Source organism: Pseudorca crassidens, chromosome 3 (genome assembly GCF_039906515.1).
Source record: "Pseudorca crassidens isolate mPseCra1 chromosome 3, mPseCra1.hap1, whole genome shotgun sequence".
NCBI classification, from domain to species: Eukaryota; Metazoa; Chordata; class Mammalia; order Artiodactyla; family Delphinidae; genus Pseudorca; species Pseudorca crassidens.
The window spans coordinates 18,733,638-18,746,806 of record NC_090298.1 but is presented as its reverse complement, the minus strand read 5'-3'; the positions used below and the strand labels follow the sequence as shown (position 1 = coordinate 18,746,806).

Below are 13,169 nucleotides of genomic sequence, written 5' to 3'. Positions count from 1 at the left end.
CCTCTCCCCTATTATATTGATGTGTGTCTTATTCCATACTGTATTATAGTGAATTATACATGTGTTGAATTTCAAAAGAACTTAGCAGAAATTAAAAATTTTCTATATTATAACATTTCAAATATATAGAATGGATTAGGGCTAACCATTTGCCTGTGAATCTGAAAGGATAATCAGTTATTCTACCCATTGCTTGTTTGAGTAATACTGAATAACTCATTGAGAGTCAGTCTGTTAAAATGAGATACTCCATAGTACATGTCTGAAATTGACCTGGTATGCCAAAATTCTCCTCTCCTTTCAAATGAAAAGGCTCAGTGTTTTCTGATTTTTTTTTTTTTTTAACCATATCTCTCACTGGATTCACGTCACTGATTTCTAACCTCAGAGTATTTGGAAGTTGTATGATTTAATATATATGAGCTAATTTATTTTAATACAACAATCATTTAAAATGAAACTCTAAGTACACTTAAGAGTTGTGCATTTCATTTTATGAAAATTTTATCTCCCAAAGTATATAAAAGAAGTAAATGTTCAAAATAGTTGTATTTATGCATGTTGATGGATTTGGGGCTGTACTTCTAACCTCTGTAATGCATGGAGAAATAAGATGGATTGACAGGAGAGTGAATGAAAGGATAGGGATATGATCTATCTATGTGATAAGTCGAAAGCCTATATGATTAAATTGGAAGATAAACAGTGGAATCTCTGAGATATATATAGGTATATATAGGTGTCCACCATACATTTTTTCAACTTTTTTTTGTGTTAAAAATGCTTATAATAAAAAAAATGGTGGGAAAAAAAGGAAAAAAAAACATAAGATTTTGGTTTAACTTTTTTGGTAAAAAATTATACTGCAAGTATGGCTTTTTAACGTGGGGCCATCTCTTTAATGGAGTTTCTCTGTCTCTCTTTCTCTCTCTCTCTCCCTAAAGCTCCATTCTGACTTAGATAAGGGAGAGGGCACTGTTAAATACACCCTCTCAGGAGATGGCGCTGGCACCGTTTTTACCATTGATGAAACTACAGGGGACATTCATGCAATAAGGAGCCTGGATAGAGAAGAAAAACCTTTCTACACACTTCGTGCTCAGGCTGTGGACATAGAAACCAGGAAGCCCCTAGAGCCTGAATCAGAATTCATCATCAAAGTGCAGGATATTAATGATAATGAGCCGAAGTTTTTGGATGGACCTTATATTGCTAGTGTCCCAGAAATGTCTCCTGTGGGTGAGTAAGCGAATCAAAATTCTGTCAGATGAGACGAGGCCTTTTCAACATTTATTTTCTCCAGGTTGACGGAAATATTTTGTTTGTAACTCAAGATTATTCCTGCACTGTAGAGGATACAATTAATTTCATTTACTTTTTTTTTCTACTTAACTTTATTTTTTCTTCCTGCTCCATTCTAAATATATGAATAGATACATAAATATCTAGGATATATAACATTCTTCACTATTTTACAATCTTTGCATTTCCCTGAATTCATGGAATTCCTTTGTACTTTAAGTACATAACTCACTTTTTACAGTAATTGATTGTCATTGCAAATTCAGATGCCTACACAGTGTGAAGGTAACATCAAATACCAGATAGTCATTCTTCTCTCAAAATAAATTATTCAAAGTATGTATTGCATCTGAGTCTCAAAGTGGTTCAGAAAGGGATGTGTTGCATTCTTTGTAGCTATCCATAGAGACTCTGAGAAAAGGTATTGTACCCTTTGTGGCTATAAGTAACCTACAGTAGTTATTCCATCAAACTAGGAAGCAAATATCATTATGAAGTCATTACTAGAATAAATTTACAGTTAAGCTATAGTATCATCATCATTCTTAATAATTTAAATAAAATATAAATTCAACAACTTCAATTCTCAAAGTCCTATAATATGTATTTTAAGGTCAATGAGTTAAGGATTCCAGCTTTACTGACAAGTTTTAATTATAAATTTTATTTCTTAGTCACCACTGCCAATCGCTCAATTTATTTCATAGTAACTTCTGGTTTCTAGCACATGTGTAAGATAAAGCTACTCATCACATCTAGGTTTCAATTTGAAACTCTCGTATATGAGCCATTGTTACTATTTCCCATGTGTGACATTTCTCGGAGGGTTTCTGCTGTCCCCCACAACCATCCCAGACATGCAAGGAAGATTGCACAGACTACCCTGAGGGCAACACAGGTTAGTGGCTGTAGGAGTTGTCACATGGATTTACCATAAATGCACTTGAAATTGTGTCTGTGACCTTATCAGGTATTCAAAGACCATATTCTCTCCTTCACTTAAGAAATCAGCTCAGAGGAGTTCACTTCGATTTAAAATTTTTGTATGCATATTCAGGGCTGCAAATCTTTTATTCAGTTTCTGCTATTTTTTTTTTTTGAGCTGCCTCTTTTACGTGGTGTTATGATTGCTACAGGTTTAGAAATACAACTAGGAAAATGTATTAGAAACTAGTCCCTGAAAATGGGGACAGCTGTTTTTAAAATTGTGTCTTGGTTTTACAGGGGCAGGAAAATGAAGACAGTACTTTGAGGAAAAGTATGACCTTTAAGAAGACAATGCAATCCAGTACATAAATTCTTTAACCTGGTGCTTATTTCATGTAAATTGGAAATATTTACACGAATTTATGGCCTTTAGTGACACTTTATTACTGAAACAGCATCCTTAAAGCAAACACACATATCCCTCTACAGTATTAGAAAGTTCTATCTTATTAGATAAACAATTAGTTTTTTTGTGGTGCCAATTAGGATAAAGGATAGGGTCGCAGAGCTGAGCCCTTATATAAGGAGTTTGCAGCTAGTGCCTGGAGAGAGGAATAAATCTGGAAAATCAGGCAAAGGGTAGGTGAATGAAAGAACAAAGTGGGTCCAGCTTTAGTACTGGAGTGAGACAGAATTTTCTGTGCTGCCACGAGTTATCAGAAAGATCTATGCAAGAATAGGTTCTTTAAAATGTCTTCCCATGTACTGTAACTGAAATTTCTCATTGGTTATTCAAGAGACCTTAGTAAATACCTAACTGGTTTCCAATGCACCCTCCCTTTTAATTTTTTTTGTTTTTAATAACAGAACAGTATTTCTTTTGAATGTGGAACCATAACATATGTTATGAGTTCACCCAGGTATTCTTGGACTATATTAACATAACATGCCCTTTTCAAATAAATACTAAGAAGTAGAAACACCACTTGCAAATTCAGTATTAGAAATGAAATACCTATCAGGCACTATTTTTGCCATCTTCTGGAATCCTACCTATACACCTATAACCAAATACACCTGTTAGAGACCCAGTTAGATTTGCGGTATTTCTTGTTTTGGTTTTTACCTGAGCAACTTAAAGCTAGCCAGAAGATGCTGTGTGTCCAGATATAACATTTATGTCCCTAGAGCTCCTGAACTCCATTCCCAAGCACACCCTTCTTACCATATGTAAATGGTTTAGTGCTCTAAGTCACTTTATCTAATGATTATTCTTTTCTTTATTTTCTTTTTCCACATTCCTTCTAGGCAATTCCTGCTTCTGTATCATTCTCCTTGGAATATTAAAATAATGTTTAGTCAACACCAGATAGAACTAGCCATGGTGTATTGGGCAATATAACTATTGTGGCAAATCTCACTGTTGGCTTTGTATATCTGTGCTTGAGGTATCCTCTAGGAGATAACTGCCCTTTCCCAATAACTGAGGATGTTCTTATTTCACTTTTAATAAAAGACTCAACCAATTTAAAAAGAATAGAGTAAAATAGCTTATTGTCTAATGCAAAAGGTCAAGAAATAGTCTATTAAGCAAATGTCAGTTTAGCAACAATGGATTGTACATCTGAACATATGATGAACGATTAAATCAGGAATAAAAAAAAACTAACAGGAAAATTATAAAAAAACATAACTCTACAAAGGGAGGATGGTGGTGAGCAGGGTGGGTAGAGGTTTTAGAGGAAAATCAGTATTTAAGATTATAAGACTATGGAATATATTTAGTCCCAAAAGTTGAAGAAAATTCTCATGAATCTATGAATTGTTTAAGAGAAAGGTCACTTTGTCACTTGTGCTACATCCAATATGCCATGGAAGTAATTGATATTCATAGATAAAGTGCTTTTACTCTGACCTAAGGAAATTACTTAATGATCCAGATATTCCCCAACTCAAAGTTTCTCCTTGGAGACAAATTTGGACGTTATGAATGTGGTCTTAATTCTATAAGATCACTAGAGTAACAATGAATTACAGTAATGTGCCTTCTTTAATATCTGATGATTTCACATCAGTAGGGTGTGCAGTTTAAGTTACTTTTCCTAGAGTGCTGACATGTATAACACCTTTAAATCCATATTCATACCTGCATTGTCTTCCTCAGCCTGAGCTAAACCAGTTTTAGGCCGCTGATTTGGTTATTCGTAACCAGGTCCCTATGACACATTTTATAGATGTCAATTGTGAATCATGATTAATTAAGTTAAGACCTACCATTTCCTGAGCAATAGGTAGGGACCAGGTGACCTAATAGAGATTCGCATTCCTTGTTTTATTTAACCATTACAATAACTCCGTGCAGTATTGTTTACTATTTGATCTTTATTTTTCTATGAAAATTCCTATGGATCAGAAAGTAGGAATTACTCCCAGGCTCTTTAGAACAGAGTTAATTACAATCAGTTGTACCCTTTTTCTAGGGTTAGTGGCTTCTAAAATTTCTTTGGGAGCTTTACATTTATTTTTTAATCTCAGATGAACTTGTGAAGACTTCGGAATTCATATTATATTATTGTATTATATTATAATTTGAGGATGGGGGTCCATGCTTAAAACAAAAAATCTGAGGAATATATCTCTTATCCACTGATTTTAAAAAAATGTTTAGAAAAATTTAAATAAAACAGATATACCTAAAGGAAATTATACAGTTGGTTTCATAGAAAAGTAAATAACATGTACCCCCTTGCTTTTTTCTATGAATTGTATTTTGATTTACATGGAGTTTGGGGATATATTCCAAGATGAAATTGTTGGTGGAGTTTTTAGTAGGTTATTAAACAGAGAATATTTTCTACATGGTCACACTTAAATAGTACAACTCCAAGAAGGAAATAGTGAAGACTGTGACTATACTTAATATTAATTTATATACCTTTATTATGATTTTGAAACATACGTAAATCTCCACACTTCCTTGCTTTCATGGAAGTGTTATAGAAAGAGAAACCAAAAAATGATAGAAAACACCTTATCATACAAGCCAGCCATGGCCACATAGAGCAACTCAAGTAATATAGAATGAACAGGCAAACTATCATTGGTTTCTATCTGTGCCCCATAAGCATAGTCCTTGTTAGGAGACTGGAGAAAGAATGTTGGCTGTTTCCTACAAATAAAGACATTCTCCTCATACAACCAAAATACATTTATTAAAATCAGGAAATTAACATTAATGCATTATTACAATCCAATCCTTAGACTCTGTTCAAGCTTCATCAATTTTCTCCATAGTGTCTTATATAATAAAATGTTCAAGGTGAAAATCACTTACTGCATTTAAATGCCAGATCTCTTTAGTTTCCTTCAGTCTGGAACAGTTCTTGACTTTTTTTGACTTCCATAACCCTAACATGTTTTTCCTGACCAGTTATTTTTTAGAGTGTCCCTCATATTGGGTATGTCTGATGTTTCATCATGTGAAAATTCAGTGTATGCATTTTTGTTAGGTATATCACAGAGGAGATGCTGTATTCTTCTTGTTGCATTCTGTCAGGTAGAACATAGTTTCAATTTGTCCTACTACTAATGATGTTCATTTTTATTACTTCACAAAGGTTGCATATTATTTATCTATTGCTGCATAATACATTGACTAAAAACTTGGCAATGTAAAATAACAAGCATTTATTGTCTCACAGGAGCATGGATATCCAGGAGTGGCTTAGCTGGGTACCTTTGACTCAAGGTCTCTCAAGAAATTGCATCCAATCTGTTGGCAGGGGCTATGGTCAACTGGGGGGAGGTAGGAAATTGCTTCCATGTTTATTCATGTGGTTGTTGGCACGCCTCAGTCCCTCGCATGGACCTCACCACAGAGCTACCTCGCAATATGGCATCTGCCTGGCTCCAGGATGAGCTAATAGAGAGCTAGAGAGAGAGAGAATATCTATGATCAAAGCCACAGCCTATTTATAATCTAACCTTGAAAGTGATACCCTATCATTTCTGCCATATTCTAATTGTTAGAAGTAAGTCCAGTCCACATTCAGAGAATGGAATTACACAAGAGCATGAATACATGGAAGCTGGAATCTCTGAGGGCCTTCTCTACCTACCACAGTCCACCACTGTCCCCAAAGGTATGTCATACAACATATACTCAGCCCCTTTCTAGGACCCTAAAATCTGTTTTCCCCTGATTGTATTAGTTCATACTCCAGAAACTCATCATATAACTCAAGTCCAAGTGCAAATGAGGTTCCTTAGACTTATTTCCTCTTGATCTGTAGACCTGTGATGCTTATCTCACATACACCCAACGTACAATGGTGAGATAGGCATAGGATAACTTCTGTAGACATTTCTGTTTAAAAAAGGGGAAAAGGGACAGAATAAAAAAGAGTTACTGGGCCATGACATTTCTGAAATCTAGCTGGTAAATGCTGAATGCTCTTTGATTAGGTACAAGGGCTGGGAATATTTGTCCACAGATCTCAGTTCCACTATCTGGGCTCTTGGTTCTCCATTCTGAGTTATCCTTTCTTTTTCATGAAATATAACATGTACTTGAAACTAAGGAACTCTCTTTGTTGGCTTTCCTCACTGTACAATCTCCAACTTTCCTTCTTCAGTCCACTCTTGTGATGTTTCTACAGGTAGAACTCTTTTTAAGAACTTTGTAGGTGCTATGGCTATCCCAGGAGTCCTCATGAGGTTCACTGAATTGGCCAAAAAAAAAAACCCAAAAAACTCTTCAACATAAATTCTTCTCTACCTTGGTCCTATTGGAGATGCCTGAAAGACAAAGCCCTTACATGAATTAGAATCCTTATTGTTTGCTGGAAAGAATCTTTGAGTCACACATATCATTAAGCTCTTAAGAGGGAATTTTGTCTGACTAGACATGAAGCCACAAAGACCATGATCTTACTAAGGTCCTAACAAAACATTTTATAGTCACTCTCATGGCTTTATCTTTTGACCATGCTCTCTATGTCTTGGACTTAACCTTTGCTTAAAAGTCATTTCTTAATTTTAACATCACATGCCATCTGGAAAGGCAGGAATGTTCAAAAGAAGTAAGACCTGGACCCTTTTTGTTTAAAAGTCACTAGGTCCATTTTCCATTGTCCAATTAAATATAGGCAACACTTTTGCTAAATTTCTGTCATTGCATAACAATGAGGTATTTTCCTCTAGTTCCCAATAAGATATTCTTACTTTTTTGCAAGCCCTCACCTACAGCCCTTCCAAGTGAGTGTTGATTCAACCAACAGTGTGTTCAAGGAACTACTGCCTGACAGTGCAACCATTCCCACATTTTAAGTATTTGTTATGGCAGCACCCCACTACCAGGTATGAAATTGGTATTATCTAGTACTATATAACAAATTACCCCATGATTTAGAGGTTCAGAATTTTAAATATGTATTATCTCTTGGTTTGTCTGAGTGTCTCTGCTTCAGAGTTATGGATTTCGAGTTAAGCTGGCTATCCAGAATATGGTCTCATCTGAAGATTCACCTGTGTGAGGAAGCAATTCCAAGCCACTCATGTGGTTGTTATCTTGGAATTGATATCCTTTCACTTCTGCCATATTCTATATATTTGTTAGACAAAGGTGTGAATACTGAAGGCTGTCATACTGAGGTCCATCTTAGAGATTGTCTATATTAGGTGATGATTCTACTGTAAACTTACTCTTTATCTTTTCTGTAAGTATCACATATTTTGTCAAAGGTATCTTAAAACTGGAGGAGTAACTTAGCTCTCATCACATTTTCAAATTATCCATTTATTAATTTATATCTGTGTGGTCTCCAGGTTTTGTTTTCTATTACATTGATTCTAATCGATTGTATCAACAAAAAATTAATCAGTTGATCTAAGAAAGAATTGGAAAATTTTATTTGAGCCAAATTTGAGGATTATAATGTGGGAAGAGCATCTCAGAAAGCTCTGAGAACTGTTCTGCCCTGTAGAAGTCAAGACACAGTTTATATAACTTTTTTGAGATAGAGGGCTGTGCATTAAATGATGTATTATTGACAGTTTACATAATCCAGATTTAAGTGCCAATGTGGTGGGTCATGTGACCCTTTACAAGACCAAGAAGGAATGTTATCTTGTAAAAGAATGAAATTAGAATGAAGAACACTCCCTAACACCATACACAAAAATAAACTCAAAATGGATTAAAGACCTAAATGTAAGGCCAGACACCATCAAACTCTTAGAGGAAAACATAGGCAGAACACTCTATGACATAAATCACAGCAAGATCCTTTTTGACCCACCTCCTAGACAAATGGAAATAAAGACAAAAATAAACAAATGGGACCCAATGAAACTTAAAAGCTTTTGCACAGCAAAGGAAACCATAAACAAGACGAAAAGACAACATTCAGAATGGAAGAAAATATTTGCAAATGAAGCAACTGACAAAGTATTAATCTCCAAAACATACAAGCAACTCATGCAGCTCAATATCAAAAAAACAAACAACCCAATCCAAAAATGCACAGAAAACCTAAATAGACATTTCTCCAAAGAAGATAAACACATTGCCAACAAACACATGAAAGAATGCTCAACATCACTAATCATTAGAGAAATGCAAATCAAAACTACAATGAGATATCATCTCACACTAGTCAGAATGGCCATCATCAAAAAATCTACAAACAATAAATGCTATAGAAGGTGTGGAGAAAAGGGAACCCTCTTGCACTGTTGGTGGGAATGTAAATTGATACAGCCACTATGGAGAACAGTACGGAGGTTCCTTAACAAACTAAAAATAGAACTACCGTACGATCCAGCAATCCCACTACTGGGCATATACCCTGAGAAAACCATAATTCAAAAAGAGTCATGTACCAAAATGTTCATTGCAGCTCTATTTACAATAGCCAGGACATGGAAGCAACCTAAGTGTCCATCAACAGATAAATGGATAAAGAAGATGTAGCACATATATACAATGGAATATTACTCAGCCATTAAAAGGAACGAACCTGAGTTATTTGTAGTGAGGTGGATGGACCTAAAGACTGTCATACAGAGTGAAGTAAGTCAGAAAGAGAAAAACAAATACTGTATGCTAACACATATATATGGAATCTAAAAAAAAAAAAAAAAAGAAGGAATGTTATCTTTTAAGGAGTTGTCTTGTTGGTGCCTGCTCTTTATTGTTGAGCAGGTATTCCTGCTGATGGGGGAAGTTAAGTCAATGCATAATGCAGATACACAATGCACAGTGAGGGGAGAGGGTAGGCCAAAGGGCAGAGAAGAATTTTTATGTTTAAATTTTTCTTATCTTGCCATAAAACATGAATTTTATTTCACAATTGATATCATTATTTTAAATTTGGCCAATGAAAGCTTTTTTAAGTTGAGTTTTATGTCCTTTTAATATTACCCTTAATTAGTTGAATACTCCCTTACTCTCTGGCTCAAAAATATGTTTGGGACTTGTCTTGCTTATTTGCTGCCTCAGTCCAGAAGGAAGCTATTTCTCCAAGGAGCTCTCTCCTCACCCTTACGGAGAATAATGTTTAGAAGCCCAAAATCTGGCTGCAGCTTGCTCTCTGTTATTGGAGTATCATTGCTCCCAGCCCCTCTCAGTGGGTACAGCTAAAGAATATATCTATGGACACGTACATACATAATATTTATTTCTGCATCCTTCTACATATTTTGAAAACCATGATTTTGTACCAATACCTTCAACTCTAATCTAACACAGCCATTCATTTCAGGTTTGTTTGCTTGTGTTTTATTTTTAATCCTTGTATAATTTATAACTTTCTTTTCCAAGAGTGAGAAATCCAGCTCTTGTTGCCATTAATATATTTTCTTATTTGATCAAGCCTAATCTTTCATTGCCACTACCCCTGCAGACCCCTTGCAGGTGCCCTGATGACTCCATGCCAACTTTGAAAATCTGCACTGGCTGTTTCTCTTCTCCACTGTAGATGGAGGTTTTGCTCACCTCATTACAGCTCTCAATCCATACGCAAGGCCGTATTTCCCCCACATAGGTGACTTCCTCATGAGAAACAATCTCTGATACCCCTTGTCAGCCCTTCTATGTGGACACCTCCCTCACTCTGCTCTGGCTTCAGTACCTTGATTTGGTCTATTGCAGCTTTTCCCCATCTCCTCCAATTGCCTATCTCTGCCAGCACCAAAGTTCAGCTAGGCTTTAGGACTGAATTATTCTAGAAGATAAGCAAAGAGGAAATGGCTTTCTTTGATTCTTAGAGGAATTTAGGGTGTTTCTAGAAGTGCTTACCTCCGAGTTGTATTTTCCACATGCATTAACAATGTTTAAATCATTCATTTTGAATTTCCTCCATAATTTGTTGAGCTGAGGCCAAATTTTGATATGAGAGGCCAAAAATGACCTAGGAAGTAGTTGATAAGGCCAGAAGCCAAAATAAATATACTGGTTTTTTTAAAAAAATTTTTTTTCCATATTGGGACATATCTTTTCTATTCATAGTCAATGAAAAAAGATTTCTACAGAGAGACAGAGGACAAATCTCTGTTGTAACATGTTCTAGCCACACACTGTGTGGGCACTGAACTTAAGAGTCCAAATCCATGCTCTACCATTTCCTAGTTGTGAGGATTTGTGTAGGTTATTTGACCTCATTGTGCTTTGGTTTTCTTACTTATAAATGAGGAATAAAAATACCTTATTCCCAGAGGTATACTGCAAATAGTAAAGGAGAAAATGTATAACTAACACTGATCCCAATGTCTGAAAAAAATGCAATCAATAAATTGGGGAGGATCCTGTTAATAATTTGGCTATCATTCTCAGGAAAGTAGCAGGAGAATGCCTAACCTGTAGACATCCCAGCTAATTATCTTACCCCTTTTTTCTATATCATCCCTCCCTGTGACACACGAGCTCAATATTTACTATTGTTTTTTTTCAAACTATGCCAAGTCTATATAAGAACCTAATAGACTTTCTATCCCAATTTACATTTACTTTGGTATAGAGTACTCTTTTCTCTTATGTATACAGACAAGCTGTTGATTTGTAAGAAACACCAATTATCAGATGACACTTTTGCTTTGCAATCTGCTGAGTGACTTTCACACGTTTGATGAAATTGAGCAAGGTCTGGTGATCCCTCTGGTGTCAGCTGCAAAGTGTCCACAGCACACAGCACAGCAGAACCATTTTCAGGGCCATCGAATATTATGACTGTGTGTTCCAAGAGTGTTTTATCCCTCTGTTTGATTCCTATGTTTTTATTAGCGGTGCAATTGCAAAGGTAACACTATTGACAATGTTTGTGTGGCCTTGAGAGAAGCGTATGAATTGTTTTAGCAGCAGCACAGTGTGTCCCGAAACATAAACCGTTCTGCATTGATAGTTGCTTTAGCAGCCACTGATCAGCCATAAATGTTAAAAATTAACAAGAAGTTCCTTTTTCTTTTTCTTTCCTAACCACCAAATGACTCTAAGCGTTAAATAAATGTTAGCAGAAGCTGCTTCTTGGCCACCGAGTGGTTCAAAACATTAAACATATTTTCAATGTATTACTCTTTTTCCAGCCTCCAAGTGGTTATAAACCTTAAATATGTTTTATAAAAACTGCTTTGCCAGGATGTAGGAAGTCCAGCTACTAGCAGGATAGCTACCAACATCATTTTTCTTTAAAGTTGGCCTCCAGCTGTGGTACTGGTTTTTTTTGTTTGTTTGTTTTGTTTTTGGTTTGTTTCTTTTTTTACCTTATTTGCTCTATTCTATTTATTTTTTGTACACAAAGGCAGGCAGGAAGCTACCTTGGCCCAATTGTCTCTTGCTTTATGATAAGTGATCATGGGAGAGCGGCTGCACCTATAAAAAACCCTGCAGGCAACGGAGAGTTCTCTGAGGTTCAATTGCTTGTACTGGGTATTCTACATAGATGTCAGCTCCATTTTCCAAAATAATTTTTGTTTCTGCTTTCCATTGTGCAATGTGTTGAGGTATGAAGATGGATATAAATTAAGCTTGGTATTAAGGAAAATAACTTCAAGCAACCAGACACTGATGGATTATACTCGTTGATCAAGGTGAAAATATTCCATCAAAAGAACAGACTCAAAGACAGACAAAATGACAAGACTACTAAGTTAATGATATCTCTAACCCAAACATGATGAAGGACTTGAAATCTATGTCTGGAAATAACTCAGCATGACAACAGCGTGCAATTCAAAGACAGTAAAGAACACGTCACTATATAAAAGTCTTTCTAGGAATCAGCAAGGAAAATCTGTTTATTTTAACCAAATTCACAATATCCAGAGTGGCACTGATTCAACTGAAAATACGAATCTGCTCTGTTATTCCGGACAGAGTAATTCATCAAGCCAAATAAATACTCAGAAAAGCTTTTATTTGTACAGAATCCAAGTGTTTTCCAAACCATATATTTTATTTTGCTAAATGTTTTATCTTATGTGTATGTTCAACAGATTCAAAAATTTATGGGACACCTATTAAGTACCAGACACTTTTGGGAATTATGGTTAGAACCGTGAGAAAAACAGACAAAACTTCTACCTTCAGAAAGCTTTCATTCCAAAGGTCTAGTGCAGGGGGCAGCAAACTACACCCTGTGGGCTTCTGGCACATCATCTGTTTTTTATTGGGATACAGTCACACTTGTTCATTTACGTGTTATCTGTGGCTGATTTCACACTGCAATGGCAGAGTTGGCCACAGAGACCAAATGGCCTGCAAAGACTGAAATATATATAGCCTGATCCTTAGTTTGTTGAGCCATGTGTTGGGGGATTATCAGAGTAGGTTAAGGTAAGGTCAACATTTTAAATAGACGCATGAAGAAGGAGAGTGTTTACTACAGAAAAAACTTCCTCAAAAAGTAAAAAAGAAAGAAAGAAAAAAAAAAGTCAAATGGCAGGAC

At 35.7% G+C, this 13,169-nt stretch overlaps 1 protein-coding gene across 4 annotated transcripts in view; it reads left to right on the top strand.

The window, feature by feature from the left end:
• The window catches only part of CDH12 (cadherin 12), a 986,970-nt gene that overhangs the window by 784,981 nt on the left and 188,820 nt on the right, over positions 1-13,169 (top strand). For all 4 annotated transcript variants that reach the window (XM_067730428.1, XM_067730429.1, XM_067730430.1 and 1 more), the window contains one exon: positions 945-1,239. In XM_067730428.1, coding sequence (XP_067586529.1) covers positions 945-1,239 — 295 coding nt within the window. The remainder of the gene's footprint in view (positions 1-944; positions 1,240-13,169) is intronic.